This window comes from Ictidomys tridecemlineatus, chromosome 8 (genome assembly GCF_052094955.1).
Source record: "Ictidomys tridecemlineatus isolate mIctTri1 chromosome 8, mIctTri1.hap1, whole genome shotgun sequence".
In the NCBI taxonomy this organism is placed as follows: Eukaryota; Metazoa; Chordata; class Mammalia; order Rodentia; family Sciuridae; genus Ictidomys; species Ictidomys tridecemlineatus.
Window position 1 is genome coordinate 31,067,484 of NC_135484.1, and position 15,068 is coordinate 31,082,551.

At 38.3% G+C, this 15,068-nt stretch overlaps 2 protein-coding genes across 2 annotated transcripts; both read left to right on the forward strand.

Moving 5' to 3' along the window:
* Nucleotides 1–791: 791 nt before the first annotated feature.
* Nucleotides 792–1,835, forward strand: LOC101960391 (trace amine-associated receptor 4). The gene has a single exon (XM_005329767.1). It carries the CDS (start codon nucleotides 792–794, stop codon nucleotides 1,833–1,835), a length of 1,044 nt encoding a protein of 347 aa, XP_005329824.1.
* An 11,976-nt stretch (nucleotides 1,836–13,811) lies between these two features.
* Taar5 (trace amine associated receptor 5) lies at nucleotides 13,812–14,828 on the forward strand. The gene has a single exon (XM_005329766.3). It carries the CDS (start codon nucleotides 13,812–13,814, stop codon nucleotides 14,826–14,828), a length of 1,017 nt encoding a protein of 338 aa, XP_005329823.2.
* The last annotated feature ends 240 nt before the right edge of the window (nucleotides 14,829–15,068 follow it).

A 15,068-nucleotide genomic window follows, 5' to 3' on the forward strand; every position in this document is an offset into this window, starting at 1 on the left:
TGGAAAGAGAAATAGTCCCTTATCTGAATAATACATAATAAGTGGCAGGATCAAAATTCTTTTTTTTTTTTTTTTTAAAAAAAAAGCAACACAGTCTTCAAATTATAATTATGGTTTAGGCAAAACATGAAATAATAGTTCTACAGCTTTTGATCATTCTTGAGGGTATTTTTAATATTATTTTTTATTTATAGTTATTTAATTTATTTATTTTTATGTGGTGCTCATGATCCAACCCAAGGCCTCGCAAATGCTAGGCAAGCGCTCTGCCACTGAGCCACAATCCCAGCCCCTCTTGAGGGGTTTTATCTGGAAAATGGGTTAATATAAATGGAAAATGAAAAATTCTTGTTCTGACTTTGAATTTGTATCCTGATGAAGAGTTACCTATTAATGCAACTGAAACCTTCATTCATCTGTACTGCTTGTATGTTGGGTATCTAAATATCAATTCAGTTTTCTTTAGTCCCTTCTGACTCAAGGATGGTCCTTGGTCAAATAGCATTGGCCTCTCCCAAGAGCTTTAGAGAAATTCCGACTTTAGCTTCTACCCAGAATCAAAATCTGGGTTTAGAAAGATCCCTATGTGATTCATATGCACCTGAATATTTAGGAGGGGGAGCTCTTGGTCAGTGGGGAGTTCAAACACAGATTGGAAGTGCAGACTTCCTGGGCTTGTACAGAAAGTTACCCTGCTAATGATTTTTACTGTTTTTTTTTTCTTTAACAGAAAGAAAGGAAATACAGTACTTTCGAAAAAGATCCATAATACCACCAACAGGATAAAGACGATGAATTCACCTGACCTTCGGAATCTTCCAGAAGTAGAATTTTGCTTTGCTTTCATTAACAATTCATGCCCTAGGAAAGAGAGGTCCATGCCCATTGTCTGTGCCATGTATGTGGTCATGATCGGCGCTATAGTGCTGACCATGCTGGGCAACATGGTTGTGATCATTTCCATCACCCACTTCAAGCAGCTCCACTCCCCCACCAACTTCCTGATCCTCTCCATGGCCACCACTGACTTTCTCCTAAGCTGTGTGGTCATGCCCTTCAGTATGATCAGGTCCATTGAGTCCTGCTGGTACTTTGGAGACCTCTTTTGCAAAGTCCACAGCTGCTGCGATATTATGCTCTGCACCACCTCTATTTTCCACCTCTGCTTCATCTCAGTTGACCGCTATTATGCTGTTTGTGACCCTTTGCATTATGTCACCAAAATCACAATACCTGTTATAGAGGTCTTTCTACTTATCAGTTGGTCCATTCCCATATTTTTTGCCTTTGGCCTGGTATTCTCAGAATTAAACATAATTGGTACAGAAGATTTTGTTGCAGCTATTGACTGTACAGGTTTATGTGTGTTGATATTTAATAAGCTCTGGGGGGTGCTTGCCTCCTGTATAGCTTTCTTTTTCCCTGGCACAGTCATGGTGGGGATTTATATACACATTTTTACAGTAGCTAGGAAGCATGCTAAGCAGATTGGCATGGGCCCTAGGATGAAAGAGGCTGGCTCAGAAAGCAAGACAAAGGCAGCATCCAAAAAGGAAAGCAAGGCCACCAAGACTTTAAGCATAGTCATGGGAGTGTTTGTGTTATGCTGGCTGCCCTTTTTTCTCTTGACAATCACAGACCCTTTCATCAATTTTACAACCCCTGAGGATTTGTATAATGTCTTCCTCTGGCTGGGGTATTTCAATTCCACTTTCAATCCCATTATATATGGCATGTTTTATCCTTGGTTTCGCAAGGCATTGAGGATGATAGTCACAGGAATGATCTTCCGCCCTGACTCTTCCACCCTAAGCCTGTTTCCTGCTCATCCTTAGACATTGCTCCCCATTCTCGAAGATTCTTTTCTCATAGGGAATTTTAGGTGTTCTTACTTCCCAAAGACAGTAGCACAAACTGACTCAACAAGGAGATTCTTCCAGATGGTATAACAGGCTCCTAAGCATGAGCAGTAAATCTAGCTTTCCTGGCATACAAAAAGCATCACAGTCCATTTCTGGATTCCTGGCAAAGGCACCTCCAACAAAAAGAAGCTCTCTCCAAAGTCTTTCTGATTTCTGAATTTCCAAAATTAACAATTTAGAATCCCACTTCTATTGGCTTGCATCACATAGATTTTTTTCTTTTAACTTATAAACATCCAGGGAGAAGACATTCCAGTCTTTACAATCATTGACAGCCATGTAGTGTATCAGAGTGGATCTTTTCTCTTTTGAGATAATTATTGCCTATTAGGGGAGCCAGAGAGCTGGAACATGGGTAGGCTAGGCTATGGAAGTTGTGAGTGAGAGGAGAGGGAAGAAGGAAGCAGAGAGAGAGAGAGCTACCTCAAATTTTATTGGTTCTGACTTAAGCCTCTTTTCAGAAAAAAAAAAACTGATGTGAGGTTCACAATATTTGATAAAATTGGACTTTAATTAAGTGATAAGAATGAATAAAGAGTTGAAGAAAATATTCTTTCTCCCAATATATACTTTCAAACTAGATATACAAGTGTCCTGCATATATCTGTATAGCAGATATAGCTGTCTTTTAGAATATGTGTCAATGTATGTATGAGTGTGTGTGTGTGTGTGTGTGTCTGTGTCTGTGTGTACACACATACAAATTATTCACCAAGACTAAACTCCAAGCACAAACCTGATGTTCTCTCCCTTTTCCAGAGTTTTAGGGTAGTATCTATTATCTCATTGAATGTCTTTTCTCCCAGCCTTTTGACTTTCTCTACTTCTTCCTACCCATAAACTTATTTCACCAAATCTTAGTCTCTTATAATCTTGTTTTCATCTTTTGTAATAATTCTTGTAGTGATATCAGAATAATTGGTTAAATAGACTGTTCTCTGACCTGTCCGAATGACATCAAATCTCTATGTAGGACATCTTGATCCCAAGGTTTCTAACTTAATGTACGTTTCATGAACATGTGTGCAGTTTCGAATCTACCCTCACTCAAGCATATGTATTGAGAAAATACTCATTATTCCAAAACACTTTTAATAAGACATCTCTATTCAATTGAGAATCCCCCAGCACTCTCTTGATCTACATGTTCTACTGAACATTTTAGCTTCCAGAGGTCAGTATTTGTAATTTGATGAGTTGAATATAGCATTTTAAGTTACTGAGATGTTTCACTAAATTACCACAGTTAGCACGACAGTAGTTGAAATAAAAATTGGATTTTGAGATATTCAGCAGCTGATTTATTATCTTGTGATTGCAGGAATTTAATCCTTTAGGGGATTTCTTTTGACTATTCTTGGAGGTAGCACTCAGAGGCTAGGGTGTTTCTTTTTGAAGAGTCAAAGGAGCAGGAGGTGTTTTTCCAGCTTCAGGTCGAGTTAGATCTCAATGAAAGTCTCGAAGGGGCAATAGGTCACCTTATTAATAGCTGGAGCATTTTACGGTTCACTTTCTTTTATGAATGTCCTTTCCTGTCTGGGATTTAACCAGGACATCTACAAGGAAGAATCTAAGAGAATGAATATGAAGGGCAGTCATTCATTCAGTATGAACTCATTTTCTCAAATGATCCTCAGTGTAACACAAAATATGTGACAATCACAAGATACTGTGGTTTGAGGACAAGAAGTGATCCTCTTCATAGATAAGCATTTACTTGGACCAGTAAATTCAAGAAAAATGAGAAGTAGAAGAAAACCTGTTTCAGTCATAATCATTTTTTTTTACCTTATCAAAGGACTTTTACAACTTACAAAGGTGTCCATAAACTTTATTAGCTCAATTTTTTTTTCTCTGAATATCTCCACATGCTCTTGCTAGGCTTACCTAAAGAGAAATGAAGCATCCTCCCCAACATTATTGTTATTTTAACTCTCGTCTTTCCAAAACTCATATAGGTTGAACAGAGTAATCATAACCTCATGATGAGGATGACTACTACGGGTACTCTGGCTGTGTGTTGAAGAGCTTCACTTCTGCTCTCCAAATCTCACACATGTCCCTTTCATGGGGAATCCAGAGAGAGATTGAGCAAAAGCAGTTTCCAGCTTAAGTTGACAAAACACAATAAGTGACCTTGAACAACTTATTTTGCATGGGTGAACCTCCACCTCTAATCATTAAACAAGACCAATAATGCCTTTTCTGTTATGATAGAGATCAATGGCTTTGCACACAAGTGGTGACCAATAAATTATTACCATTATTAACTTTTTTTCTCATGAAGATTTTTAAAAACTTTTAGAGTTTAAAGATTTTTTTAAGAAAATTTTCTAAAGATCCTTATGAAAGTAGAATAAAACCTTTTTTTTGTTAGAAATTTTTATTTGCTTTAGAGATTTTTATTTTTATTTTCCTCTAGACAGTGCCTTGCTATATTGCCCAGTTTGGTCTCAAATTCCTGGGCTCAAGTGATCCTCCCACCTCAACCTCCTGAGTAGTCATGACTATAGGCAGGTGCCACCAAGTCTGCCTAGCTTTTTACTTTTATTATTCTAATTTGTTATATATGACAGCAAAATGCATTACAGTTCATATTATACGTATGTAGCACAATTTTTCATATCTCTGGTTGTATACAAAGTATATTCACACCATTTGTGTCTCCGTACATGTGCTTAGGGTAATGATGTCCATCTCATTCCACTGTCTTTCCTGTCCTCATGCACCTTCCCTTCCCCTCCCATCCCTCTGCCTATCTAGAGTTTGTCTAATCCTCCCATGCTCCCCCTCCCAACCCCACAATGAATCAGTCTCCTTATATCAGAGCAAACATTTGGTATTTGTTTTTCTGGGATTGGCTAACTTCATTTAGCATTATGTGCTCCAACTCCATCCATTTACCTGCAAATGTCATGATTTTATTCTCTTTTACTGCTGAGTAATACTGTGTATATATGCCACATTTTTTTTACCCATTCATCTCCTGAAGGACATCTAGGTTGATTCCACAGTTTAGCTATTGTGAATTGTGTGCTATAAACATTGATGTGGCTGTGTTCCTGTAGTGTGCTGTTTTTAAGCCCTTTGGTTATAGACTGAGGAGTGGGATAGCTGGGTCAAAAAATGGTTCCATTACCAGTTTACCAAGGAATCTCCATACTGCTTTCCATATTGCTGCACCATTTTGCAGTCCCACCAGCAATGAATGACTGTACCTTTTTCCCCACATCCTTGCCAACACTTATTGTTGCTTGTATCTTAATAGCTGTCATTCTGACTGTAGTGAGATGAAACTTTAGAGTAGTTTTGATTTGTCTCTCTCTAATTGCTAGAGATGTTGAACATTTTTTCATATATTTGTTGATTGATTCTATATCCTCTTCTGAGAAGTGTCTGTTCAGTTTCTTGGCCCATTTGTTGATTGGATTATTTGTTTGTTTGGTGTTTAGCTTTTTGAGCTCTTTATATAGAGAGATTAGTGCTCTATCTGATGTTTGAGGGGTAAAAATTTGCTCCCAAGCTGTAGACTCTCTCTTCACCTCACTGGTTGCTTATTTTGATGAGAGGAAGCATTTTAGTTTGAATCCATCCCATTTATTTATTACTGATTTTAATTCTTGTGTTATAAGAATTTTATTATGAAAGCTGGGGCCTAGTGCCACATGATGAACATTAGGGCCTACTTTTTCTTCATTAGGCACAGGGTCTCTGGTTTAATTCCTAGGTCCTTGATCCACTTTGAGTTGAGTTTTGTGCATGAAAGATATGGGGTTTAATTTCATTTTGTTGCATATGGATTCCCATTCCTTAGCACCATTTGTTCAAGAGGCTATCTTTTCTTCAATGTATGTTTGTGGTACCTTTGTCTAATATAACTGTAATTATGTGGGTTAGTCTCTGTGTCCTCTATTCTTTACCATTGGTCTGAAGTTTTCTTTTGTTGATGTGTCTTTGCCTGGTTTTGAAATCAGGGTGATAATGGCTTCATAGAATGAGTTTGGAAGTGCTCTCACTTTTTCTATTTCTTGAAATAAATCAAAGAATATTGGTATTAGTTCTTCTTTAAAGGTCTTGTAGAACTTGGTTGTGTATCTATCAGGTCCTGAGCTTATCTCAGTTGATAAGGTTCTGATGGTGTCTTCTATTTTCTTGCTTGAAATTGATCTGTTTAAATTGTGTATATCTTCCGGATTTAATTTGGGCAAATCATATGGCCCTAGAAATTTGTCAATGCCTTTAATATTTTCTATTTTATTGGAGTACAAGTTTTCAAAATAATTTCTAATTATCTTCTGTATTTCTGTAGTGTCTGTTGTGATATTTCCTTTTTCATCATGGATGTTAGTAATTTGAGTTATCGCTCTCTTTCTCTTCATTAGCATGGCTAAGAGTTTGTCAATTTTACTTATCTTTTCAATGAACCAACTTTTTGTTTGTCAAATTTTTTAGTTGTGTCTTTTGTTTCAATTTCATTGATTTCAGTTCTGATTTTAATTATTTCCTATCTTCTGCTGCTTTTGGTGTTGATTTGTTCTTCTTTTCTAGGGCTTTGAGATGTAATGTTAGGTCATTTATTTGTTGACTTTTTCTTCTTTTAAGGAATGAACTCCATGCAATGAACTTTACTCTTAGTTCATTGCCTTTATAGTGTCCCAGAGATTTTCATACATTATATCTGTGTTCTCATTCACCTCTAAGAATTTTTTACTCTCCTCCTTGATGTCTTTTGCAACCCATTGTTCATTAAGTAGCATATTATTTAGTCTCCAGGTGTTGGAGTAGCTTTTATGTTTTATTTTATCATTGATTCCTAATTTCATTCCATTATGATCTGATAGAACAAGGTTGTATCTCTACTTTTTTATATTTGCTAAGAGTTGCTATCCCAATAACTCTTACATTTGGTCTTTTCATGCTATTCCATATTTCTTGAATGTTCTGCTGCCACAGTCTGGCTGTGCACAAATCACCGGGCCTCCACAAAGCACTTGTATGTTCAAACAGGAAACTTTATTGCCTGAACTCCAACAGCACTCCCCAGGAACTCTCCCAAATACCACCTATGCGGCCCCCTCTCTGGCACAACACACAAACTCCCCAGGAAATCCCCACAAGAACTCCAAAGTAGTGGGCGCTCGAGGCAGACAGCACGGGCCTATATACAATTGAATCAATCCAGCATCATCTTAATGGCTCGCCTGTCAACCATTACTTCTGGCAAAATGCCAGGCATCATCCCGACTTGGCTGTGGCCCTCAACATTCTGTTCAAGGTTTCTTACCATTTTCACTGTGTGGTCTATATTCTTTTCAAGATTATATATTTTGTAGGGGGGATAGGAAGGGCAGCAGAATAGAATAGACATTATGATTGATGTATGTATATAGATGACTCTATGACCAGTGTGATTCTGCAATCTGTACAATTAGAAAAATAAGAAATTATATCCCAATGATGCAAATGTATGAATTGTCAAGATCATTGTAATGTCATGTGTAGATAATAATAAAAAATTACCCCCCCCAAAAAAGATTATATATTTTGTCTTCATTGTCTGAGGTCCTGTCTTCCAAGTGGTCTAATCTATTGGTGGTGCTTTCAATTGAACTTTTTATATGATTTATTGTTTCTTTCATTTCAAAGATTTCTGTTTGTTTTTTTTAGAACTTCTATCTCCCTATTGAAGTAATCTTTTACTTCCTGTATTTGTCTATGTAGCTATTTGTCAAAATGATCTTTTGCTGCCTATATTTGCTCTCTTATATCATCCTTTAATTCACAGAACATTTTAATTTTGTACATCCTGGACCCTTCTCTGTGATTTATTCTGTTGTGCTGGCCATGGATTCTAATAATGTGGTATCTTGATTTGTTTGGGGCACTTTCTTCCTTTGTCTTTTCATATTTCTTGTGTGTCTTTCTTTATAGCACTGTGGATCCAAGGAGTTACCATTTTTACGCTGTAGGCTTATAGTGCCTCTGTAGGAATCCAATACCTCTCCTTTGAGATGAAAGACAATGTTAACAAATCCCAATATGAACAATATACACCCTACAAAAACAAATGTTTGCTATTAAGATGTTTAGAGTTAGGTCACAATGTACAGAAATGGTGAATTCAATTATTATCTACAATATACTCAGTAAGTTTGTAAAAGAGTTTACAGTTTCTGATGGTGGACAAAAAACTGGGGGTGAGGAGTAGGATGATATGCTGAGGAAGTAGGAAGTGAGGATATAGAGTTATTATATCTTAGGAATTGTTAAATAGAAATCTAAAGAAGATTAGTAGCATGAGAAGGGAGAGGAAGTAATTTGGGGTAGACAAGTAAGTGGGAAGATAATACAGTACATAAAATGAACACAGATATATATTAATAAAAATAAAAATATTAAAATAATAGAAATTGGTGGAAAAGAAGAAAAAACTAAAAAGAATATACAACACAACTGTAATATACTATTCAGACATCCCAGACCTTGAAATCCTAATTTATGCAAAGTATTTGGTTTTACATATATTGGGGATAAGAGGGTGGGAGAATAGAGAGGGAGGGGGGAAAATCTTGAAGGAAGAAACAAGTATTATTTTGGTTGGAGATCAGTATGGTTCCTGCTTCCCTTCTCATCCAATAGGTGGGGTCATCTGTTGTTAGCTGGTATCTCTGCCCTCAGGATGGTGAAGGTAACCAGGGTGTCACTGTGCCAGGTGAGTAGCTGCTGAGGAGAGGGGGGAGTTAGAAACTGGGTACCTGGCCAGCCAGAGTTCCAAACTGGGAGTTGCTCCCATTGAAAATGGTGATGAAGGTCGCCCAAGATGGAGGCGCCTGCTTTCAGTGGTGGATTGTTGGGTCTGGTGAGAGGAGCTGAGCGATGGTTTGGGACAATGAGTTCAGAGATGAGCTCTGTGGCTTCCAGTGTGTGGTTGCCTGCTGACTTCAGAGCCTGTGTGAGGTTCTCAGGTGCAGGCAGGCCACTGTGTGTAGGGGACTATCTTCGCTGCTGCAGAGTCTCAAGATGGTGGTGACCAGGGGATCCCCACGTTGCTAGATAGGGGTCCATACAGGAGTGGAAGCTGGAGTTCCTATTTGTTGGAAGCTACCAGGTGTCCTGTGTGGGAGCGACATCAGTGATTTCTGCTTGGGTAGGTGGCCGAAAGTTCTGTGTGGGTGCTGCTGTTGCTGCGGATGGTCTTGCTCAGGTACCAGTATTTCTGCATGGGTAAGTAGTTAGGAGACCTACTCTGACACTGAGGCCCGAAGCCCTGGATGGGACTGTGATTCTTGTGCAGGAATCACAGGAATATTGCTCACAGAGAAGCAGTATTCTCATTTGAATATTTGAATCCCAGGTCATGAAGCAACACAGAATGCTGCCTCCCTCTGGCCTGCTATCTTGGATCCCCCTGGTAGTAGCATTCTTGACTATAAATGATGACTAAGTAGCTATTGCTAACATCCCATGAAACCTTTGATATCACTAAATTATAGAGGTACATTCCAAATTAGGAGGTGCTGTGATACTGGTGAAGGTAACCAGGGTGTCACTGTGCCAGGTGAGCAGGTGACGGTCCTGCGGTTGTGCAGTCGGTCATCAGTTATCTGGGATACTCCCCTTTGTGAATTTTATTCACAGTTAACAATTGAAAGAGTGCAGTATACCTGGCTAGGGACCTGAGGCAGAACTCAATTTCTGAGCACACATAAAATCTATGCATCTTTCTTGGAGCAAAATTAAAAACGTTCTCCCTTTGGTTAAAATCATACAGATTTACTACAAAGTACGAAACAAAACTTCAAGCACTAAAAAAAAGTACAATGAAGACTTTAACTCCAAAACAGACCAGGGAGAGCCACTGTCAGCTCCTTCTCCTTGTATAAATGGGCCCATAGAAATATTTATGTTCAGTTTTGCTATACCTGTTTTCTTCATATCTGTCTTTAGCACTTAATAATGTATCATGACTATAATGGTTAATAGCAAAGAAAAAATCTTTCCTGGATTGTTGAACCAGAGTATACCCTTCATTTGCCTTTGAAACACATTCAAGTTATTTAATTTCATGTTTTGGTTTTTGTTTCATTTGCCTTTTGGTACAAGGGGGTTGAACTCAGGGGTATTCAACCACTGAGCCATATCCCCAGCCCTATTTTTGTATTTTATTTACATAACTGTATTATTAGCTTTAATAATTGCAAAATATTTTATTGCATGGTATATACTGCACTTTCTTTAATCCATCCCATTTTAGAGAGTATTCAGATTGTTTACAGTTTTCACTACTATTAACAATATTCCATAGAATATCCTTTAGCATGCAGTTTATCTTTGTATGGTTATCTCTCTGGGATACATTACTTGAATTCGTACTGATAATTCCAAGATTCATAATAATAATAACTTTTACTTCCACCCCTTGCTCCAGAAAGGATTTAAGAATAATTTATATGAATGTGTACAAGAAGGAGAAATACCCAAATTAATTTTTAAACTTAAAATAAAAAGCAGAACAAAGAGGGAAGTGAGATTAGAAAAATAAGGTGAAGACACTGGATCCAGGAATGGTTCCAGGCCATAGAACTGAGTCCAATGAACTTGAACCCTAAATCCTACCCCCAGACCAATGCTTTTGTTCTCACCACCACCCTCTCTGCTCCTTTCAAATCCCTTCCTGGTTCCCCCTGTTCCCATGCTACATCTGGAGACCATTCCCTTACAGCCAAAACAAGTCTGTTAAAGCAACCGCACCACAATGTCTAAGTGAAGTTGACCTCCATGTCTCATAACTTGCCTTGTACCTAGTGGTAAGAGAAAGCTGCTAATTAAAGTCACACTGTTGACCAGTATTTTCATAGCATTCTTACAGTGCTGGCTTGTCTAGGCTGTGATGAATCACATTCGATGCATGATCCTTCTGTAACTAATATATTCCAGGCACTGAAACAGGCATCAAGCCCTATGGTTAAATTATACAAACTCCTTATCTCATGAAGATTGTGATTGATGGAGCACTGAAAAGAAATAAGGTCTTAATGGCTGCTAAACAATAAGGAAGTATAAGAATTAAAGAAGCACATAAGTAGGACATGGAGTCCAAGCTTTGGAAATCTAGGATCAATTATTTCAGCATTAAGTACAGTGTAGAGGGGGCTATGTACAGCACAGTGGGGAAATTTAAAAGAGATCAGAAAATTCCTATATTCAAGACATTTACCAGCACACTGGGGTAAAATATGAATTCCTTGAGGACAATTCCAAAAGCATCATAAGAGAGAAATTCAAGCAAATATCTGACACAAGGTATAAATACAGAGAGGATATAAAATAAAGGCAATATAAGAAATCAATTTTTATTAATTGCTTATTATGATTCAGGTGACTGGTTTGTATTTTATTAATCTTCTAAATATTTTAACACCCCTTACAACTTGTATATTAGAATTTTTGATTCTCGGAGAGGTTAAGCAACTTTTCTGAGACCAAATAGCTCATATGTTAGGAGCAAGATTTAGAACCAGTTCTCTCTATATATATAAAGTCCTATTGTTTGCATTGTCTAATGATTACCACTGCCTTTCCTTTGTCAACATTTAATTTACCTTTATTGGATTGCATAGGTTCTACTAAATGTGGCTAGTTCTGTACTCCCTACACAAGTTCTGAAATTGCTTCTTTGTTTGCATCTCTAATAAAGTAGCTTCCCAGGTTTTTTGTTTGTTTGTTTGTTTTAATTCCCACTTTGTTGGCCTTACAGCAATTGCTCATCTGGCTTACAAATATGACTAGAGGCAGTTCTTGGAAACTTACTTCTTGTCTCAAATGCTTCTGAGGACACATGGGCTTCGTAAGGGTCCTCAGCTAGAATTTCTTCCCTGCTGGAATATCTCCTTACAGCCTTTCCCTCCCCATGATCAACATTTAGAACTCTTTCCTTGGGTAATGATTTGCCAAAAAGAATTAATTCTCAACTTTTGCTCATAATGAGAAACTCCAAGAAAGAATCCTAAAGTAGAAGGGATATACGGAACTTATAGAAATGAAATAAAATAAAATGGAATTTGATAAATATTAACATTAAATATTTCAATTGTCTGAGCTGTGGATAGAAACTATACACATGTAAGAAAATAGAGTAACTTTGTAAATTAACCCAGAACTCCGGAGTGAAAAAAAAAGTATATCTAAATCCATTATCTTTAAATTTCATCTCTAATTAATTTTCAGAGTAAATAATCCCATATTGAGAAAGAAACCTAAACAACAGAGACTTGTGAATAGTGCAAACTAGGTCCCTTGGTACTCCTCCACTGCCCATTTGTATCCCACTACATGGGGAGCTGTTTCTATGGAAAGTATAAATCATGAACTGGTAGCACATCTGACATCTGTGAGGAGAGAGTATTCTACAGACCTAATCTCTACCTGCTTACACAGAAAACCTTCCTGTGAAGTGACTCTGACTCCTACCTGTGTAAGTAGCTTGGAAACCCTGAATTCAGATCATTAGAATTTTTTAAATAGTTTACAGACTAGTGTTTGTTATACAAAATACTTTCTCACATAGTTTCTCAGATAGCTCTTCCAAGATGTGTAAACACTGTGTATAATCTTTAGAAAATGTGCAGTATGAAAAACTAAAATAGGGCAATTTTTTTTATTCTTTTGATTATGTGCCTGCTGAGTTTTTCTTTTTGGAAAAATTGGACTAATTAAAAGCTTTAATTGATTCTAATTTATTGTTGATTTAATTATTGAAGAGAGCTGATGGAATTTCCTTTTCCTGAAGCAATGATTTCTTAACAAAAATTAATTTATCACTCTGCTCAGATTTATAACTTTAAATGTCACTTTACATTTGACAAATACTTTATTAACGTGGGAAAGACACCCTTTAAATAATTTTATTCTAAATAGTATCACATGGTCAGTTTTTCCTTGAAGGAATATTTAACTTATATCCTTCTCTTTCCATTAGGATCTTGTGTGCACCATTCAGACAAACCAAGGCTAGCAGAAGTAAGTTCAACAAAACCTTGAACCCTATGCTACTTTTGATTTTCAGTGCACTTTTTTGGGGGGTGGATACTAAGGATTGAACCTAGGGGTATTTTACAATTGAGCTACATTCTTAGTCTCAGCCCTTTTTCTTTTTTCTTTTTTTTTTTTTTTTTTGTTTTTTTTTTTGTTTTTTTTGGGGGGGTTCTTTTTTTTTTTCCTGGTTCATTTTTTTTAATTTTTTTTATTGGTTGTTCACAACATTACAAAGCTCTTGACATATCATATTTCATACACTAGATTGAAGTGGATTATGAACTCCCAATTTTACCCCAAATGCAGATTGCAGAATCACGTCGGTTACACATCCACAATTTTACATAATGCCCAATTAGTAATTGTTGTATTCTGCTACCTTTCCTATTCCCTACTATCCCCCCTCCCCTCCCCTCCCATCTTCTCTCTCTACCCCATCTACTGTAATTCATTACTCTCCTTGTTTATTTTCCCATTCCCCTCACAACCTCTTATATGTAATTTTGTTTAGCAATGAGGGTCTCCCTTCAGCCCTTTTTTTTATTTATTTTTAAAATTTAAGCCAGGGTCTCATTGAGTTGCCAAAGGTCTTGCTAAGTTGCTGAGGCTGTCCTCATATTTGCAAGCCTGCCTCAGCCCGCAGAGTTACTAGGATTATAGGCATGTACCATCACACCCAGCTTCCAGTGCCCTTTTGATCCAGTATCCAGGGAAACTGTACTACTTTCAATTGACATTATTTTCTCTTTTGCTCTCATTTTCTGATTTTTTAGCAGAAAAGAAATATGTGTACTTTTTTTTTTTTTTTTTTAATTTTGGTGGCCAGTTCCAAAGAGAGAAGAGTAGAACCCATCAATGAGAGCTGTCTTCACCCGTGGTGGTACTGAAGAATTCCCTGCAGCATTCTGCTACCAGGTGAATGGGTCTTGCCCCAGGACAGTCCATCCTCTGGGTATCCAGCTGGTCATCTACCTGGCCTGTGCAGCAGGCATACTTACTACAGTTCTAGGGAATCTGTTTGTAGTGTTTTCTGTGTCCTACTTTAAAGTGCTTCACACTCCCACTAACTTCTTATTGCTCTCCCTGGCCCTGGCTGACATGCTGCTGGGTCTTCTGGTGCTGCCACTAAGCACTGTTCGCTCTGTGGAGAGTTGCTGGTTCTTTGGGGACTTCCTCTGCCGTCTGCACACCTACTTGGACACTCTTTTCTGCCTCACCTCCATCTTCCATCTCTGTTTCATTTCCATTGACCGTCACTGCGCCATCTGCGACCCCCTGCTCTATCCCGCCAAGTTCACAATCAGGGTGGCCCTCAAGTGTATCTTAGCAGGGTGGGGAGTGCCAGCAGCTTATACTGCCATCCTCCTCTACACAGATTTTGTAGAAAGAGGACTTAGCCAGTGGCTGGAAGAGATGCCTTGTGTGGGCAGTTGCCAGCTGCTGTTCAATAAGTTTTGGGGCTGGTTAAACTTCCCTGCATTCTTTATCCCCTGCCTCCTCATGATCAGCTTGTATGTGAAGATCTTCGTGGTTGCGACCAGGCAGGCTCGACAGATCAGCACCTTGAGCAAAAGCTTGGCTGGGGCTGCCAAGCGTGAGAGAAAAGCTGCCAAGACCCTAGGCATCGCTGTGGGCATCTACCTCATGTGCTGGCTTCCCTTCACGGTGGACACCCTGGTGGACAGCCTCCTTAACTTTGTCACACCACCACACATCTTTGACATCTTTATCTGGTTTGCCTACTTCAACTCAGCCTGCAACCCCATCATCTACGTCTTTTCCTACCGGTGGTTCAGGAAGGCACTGAAACTCATCCTGAGCCGGGAGATCTTCTTGCCACGGACTCCCACTATTGATTTGTACCAAGAATGACTCCATCTGCTGAATGCAGGCAGGAATCCAGTAGGAAGGCATGGTGGGAAGGATGAGTGGCACCGGAGCTGTGGGTTGCGTGGTGTCATGAGTTTGCAGGTAGCTTCCAGGGTTCAAGTGCAGGAAAAAGACAGCTTAATTTGGAAAGAGATGAGTGCTCCTCTTATTCAGTGCTCTCATAGTAGAATGTAGGGAAAGGAGAGAGGTAAGTCATCTTAAGACCTCCTGGATAAGCCACAA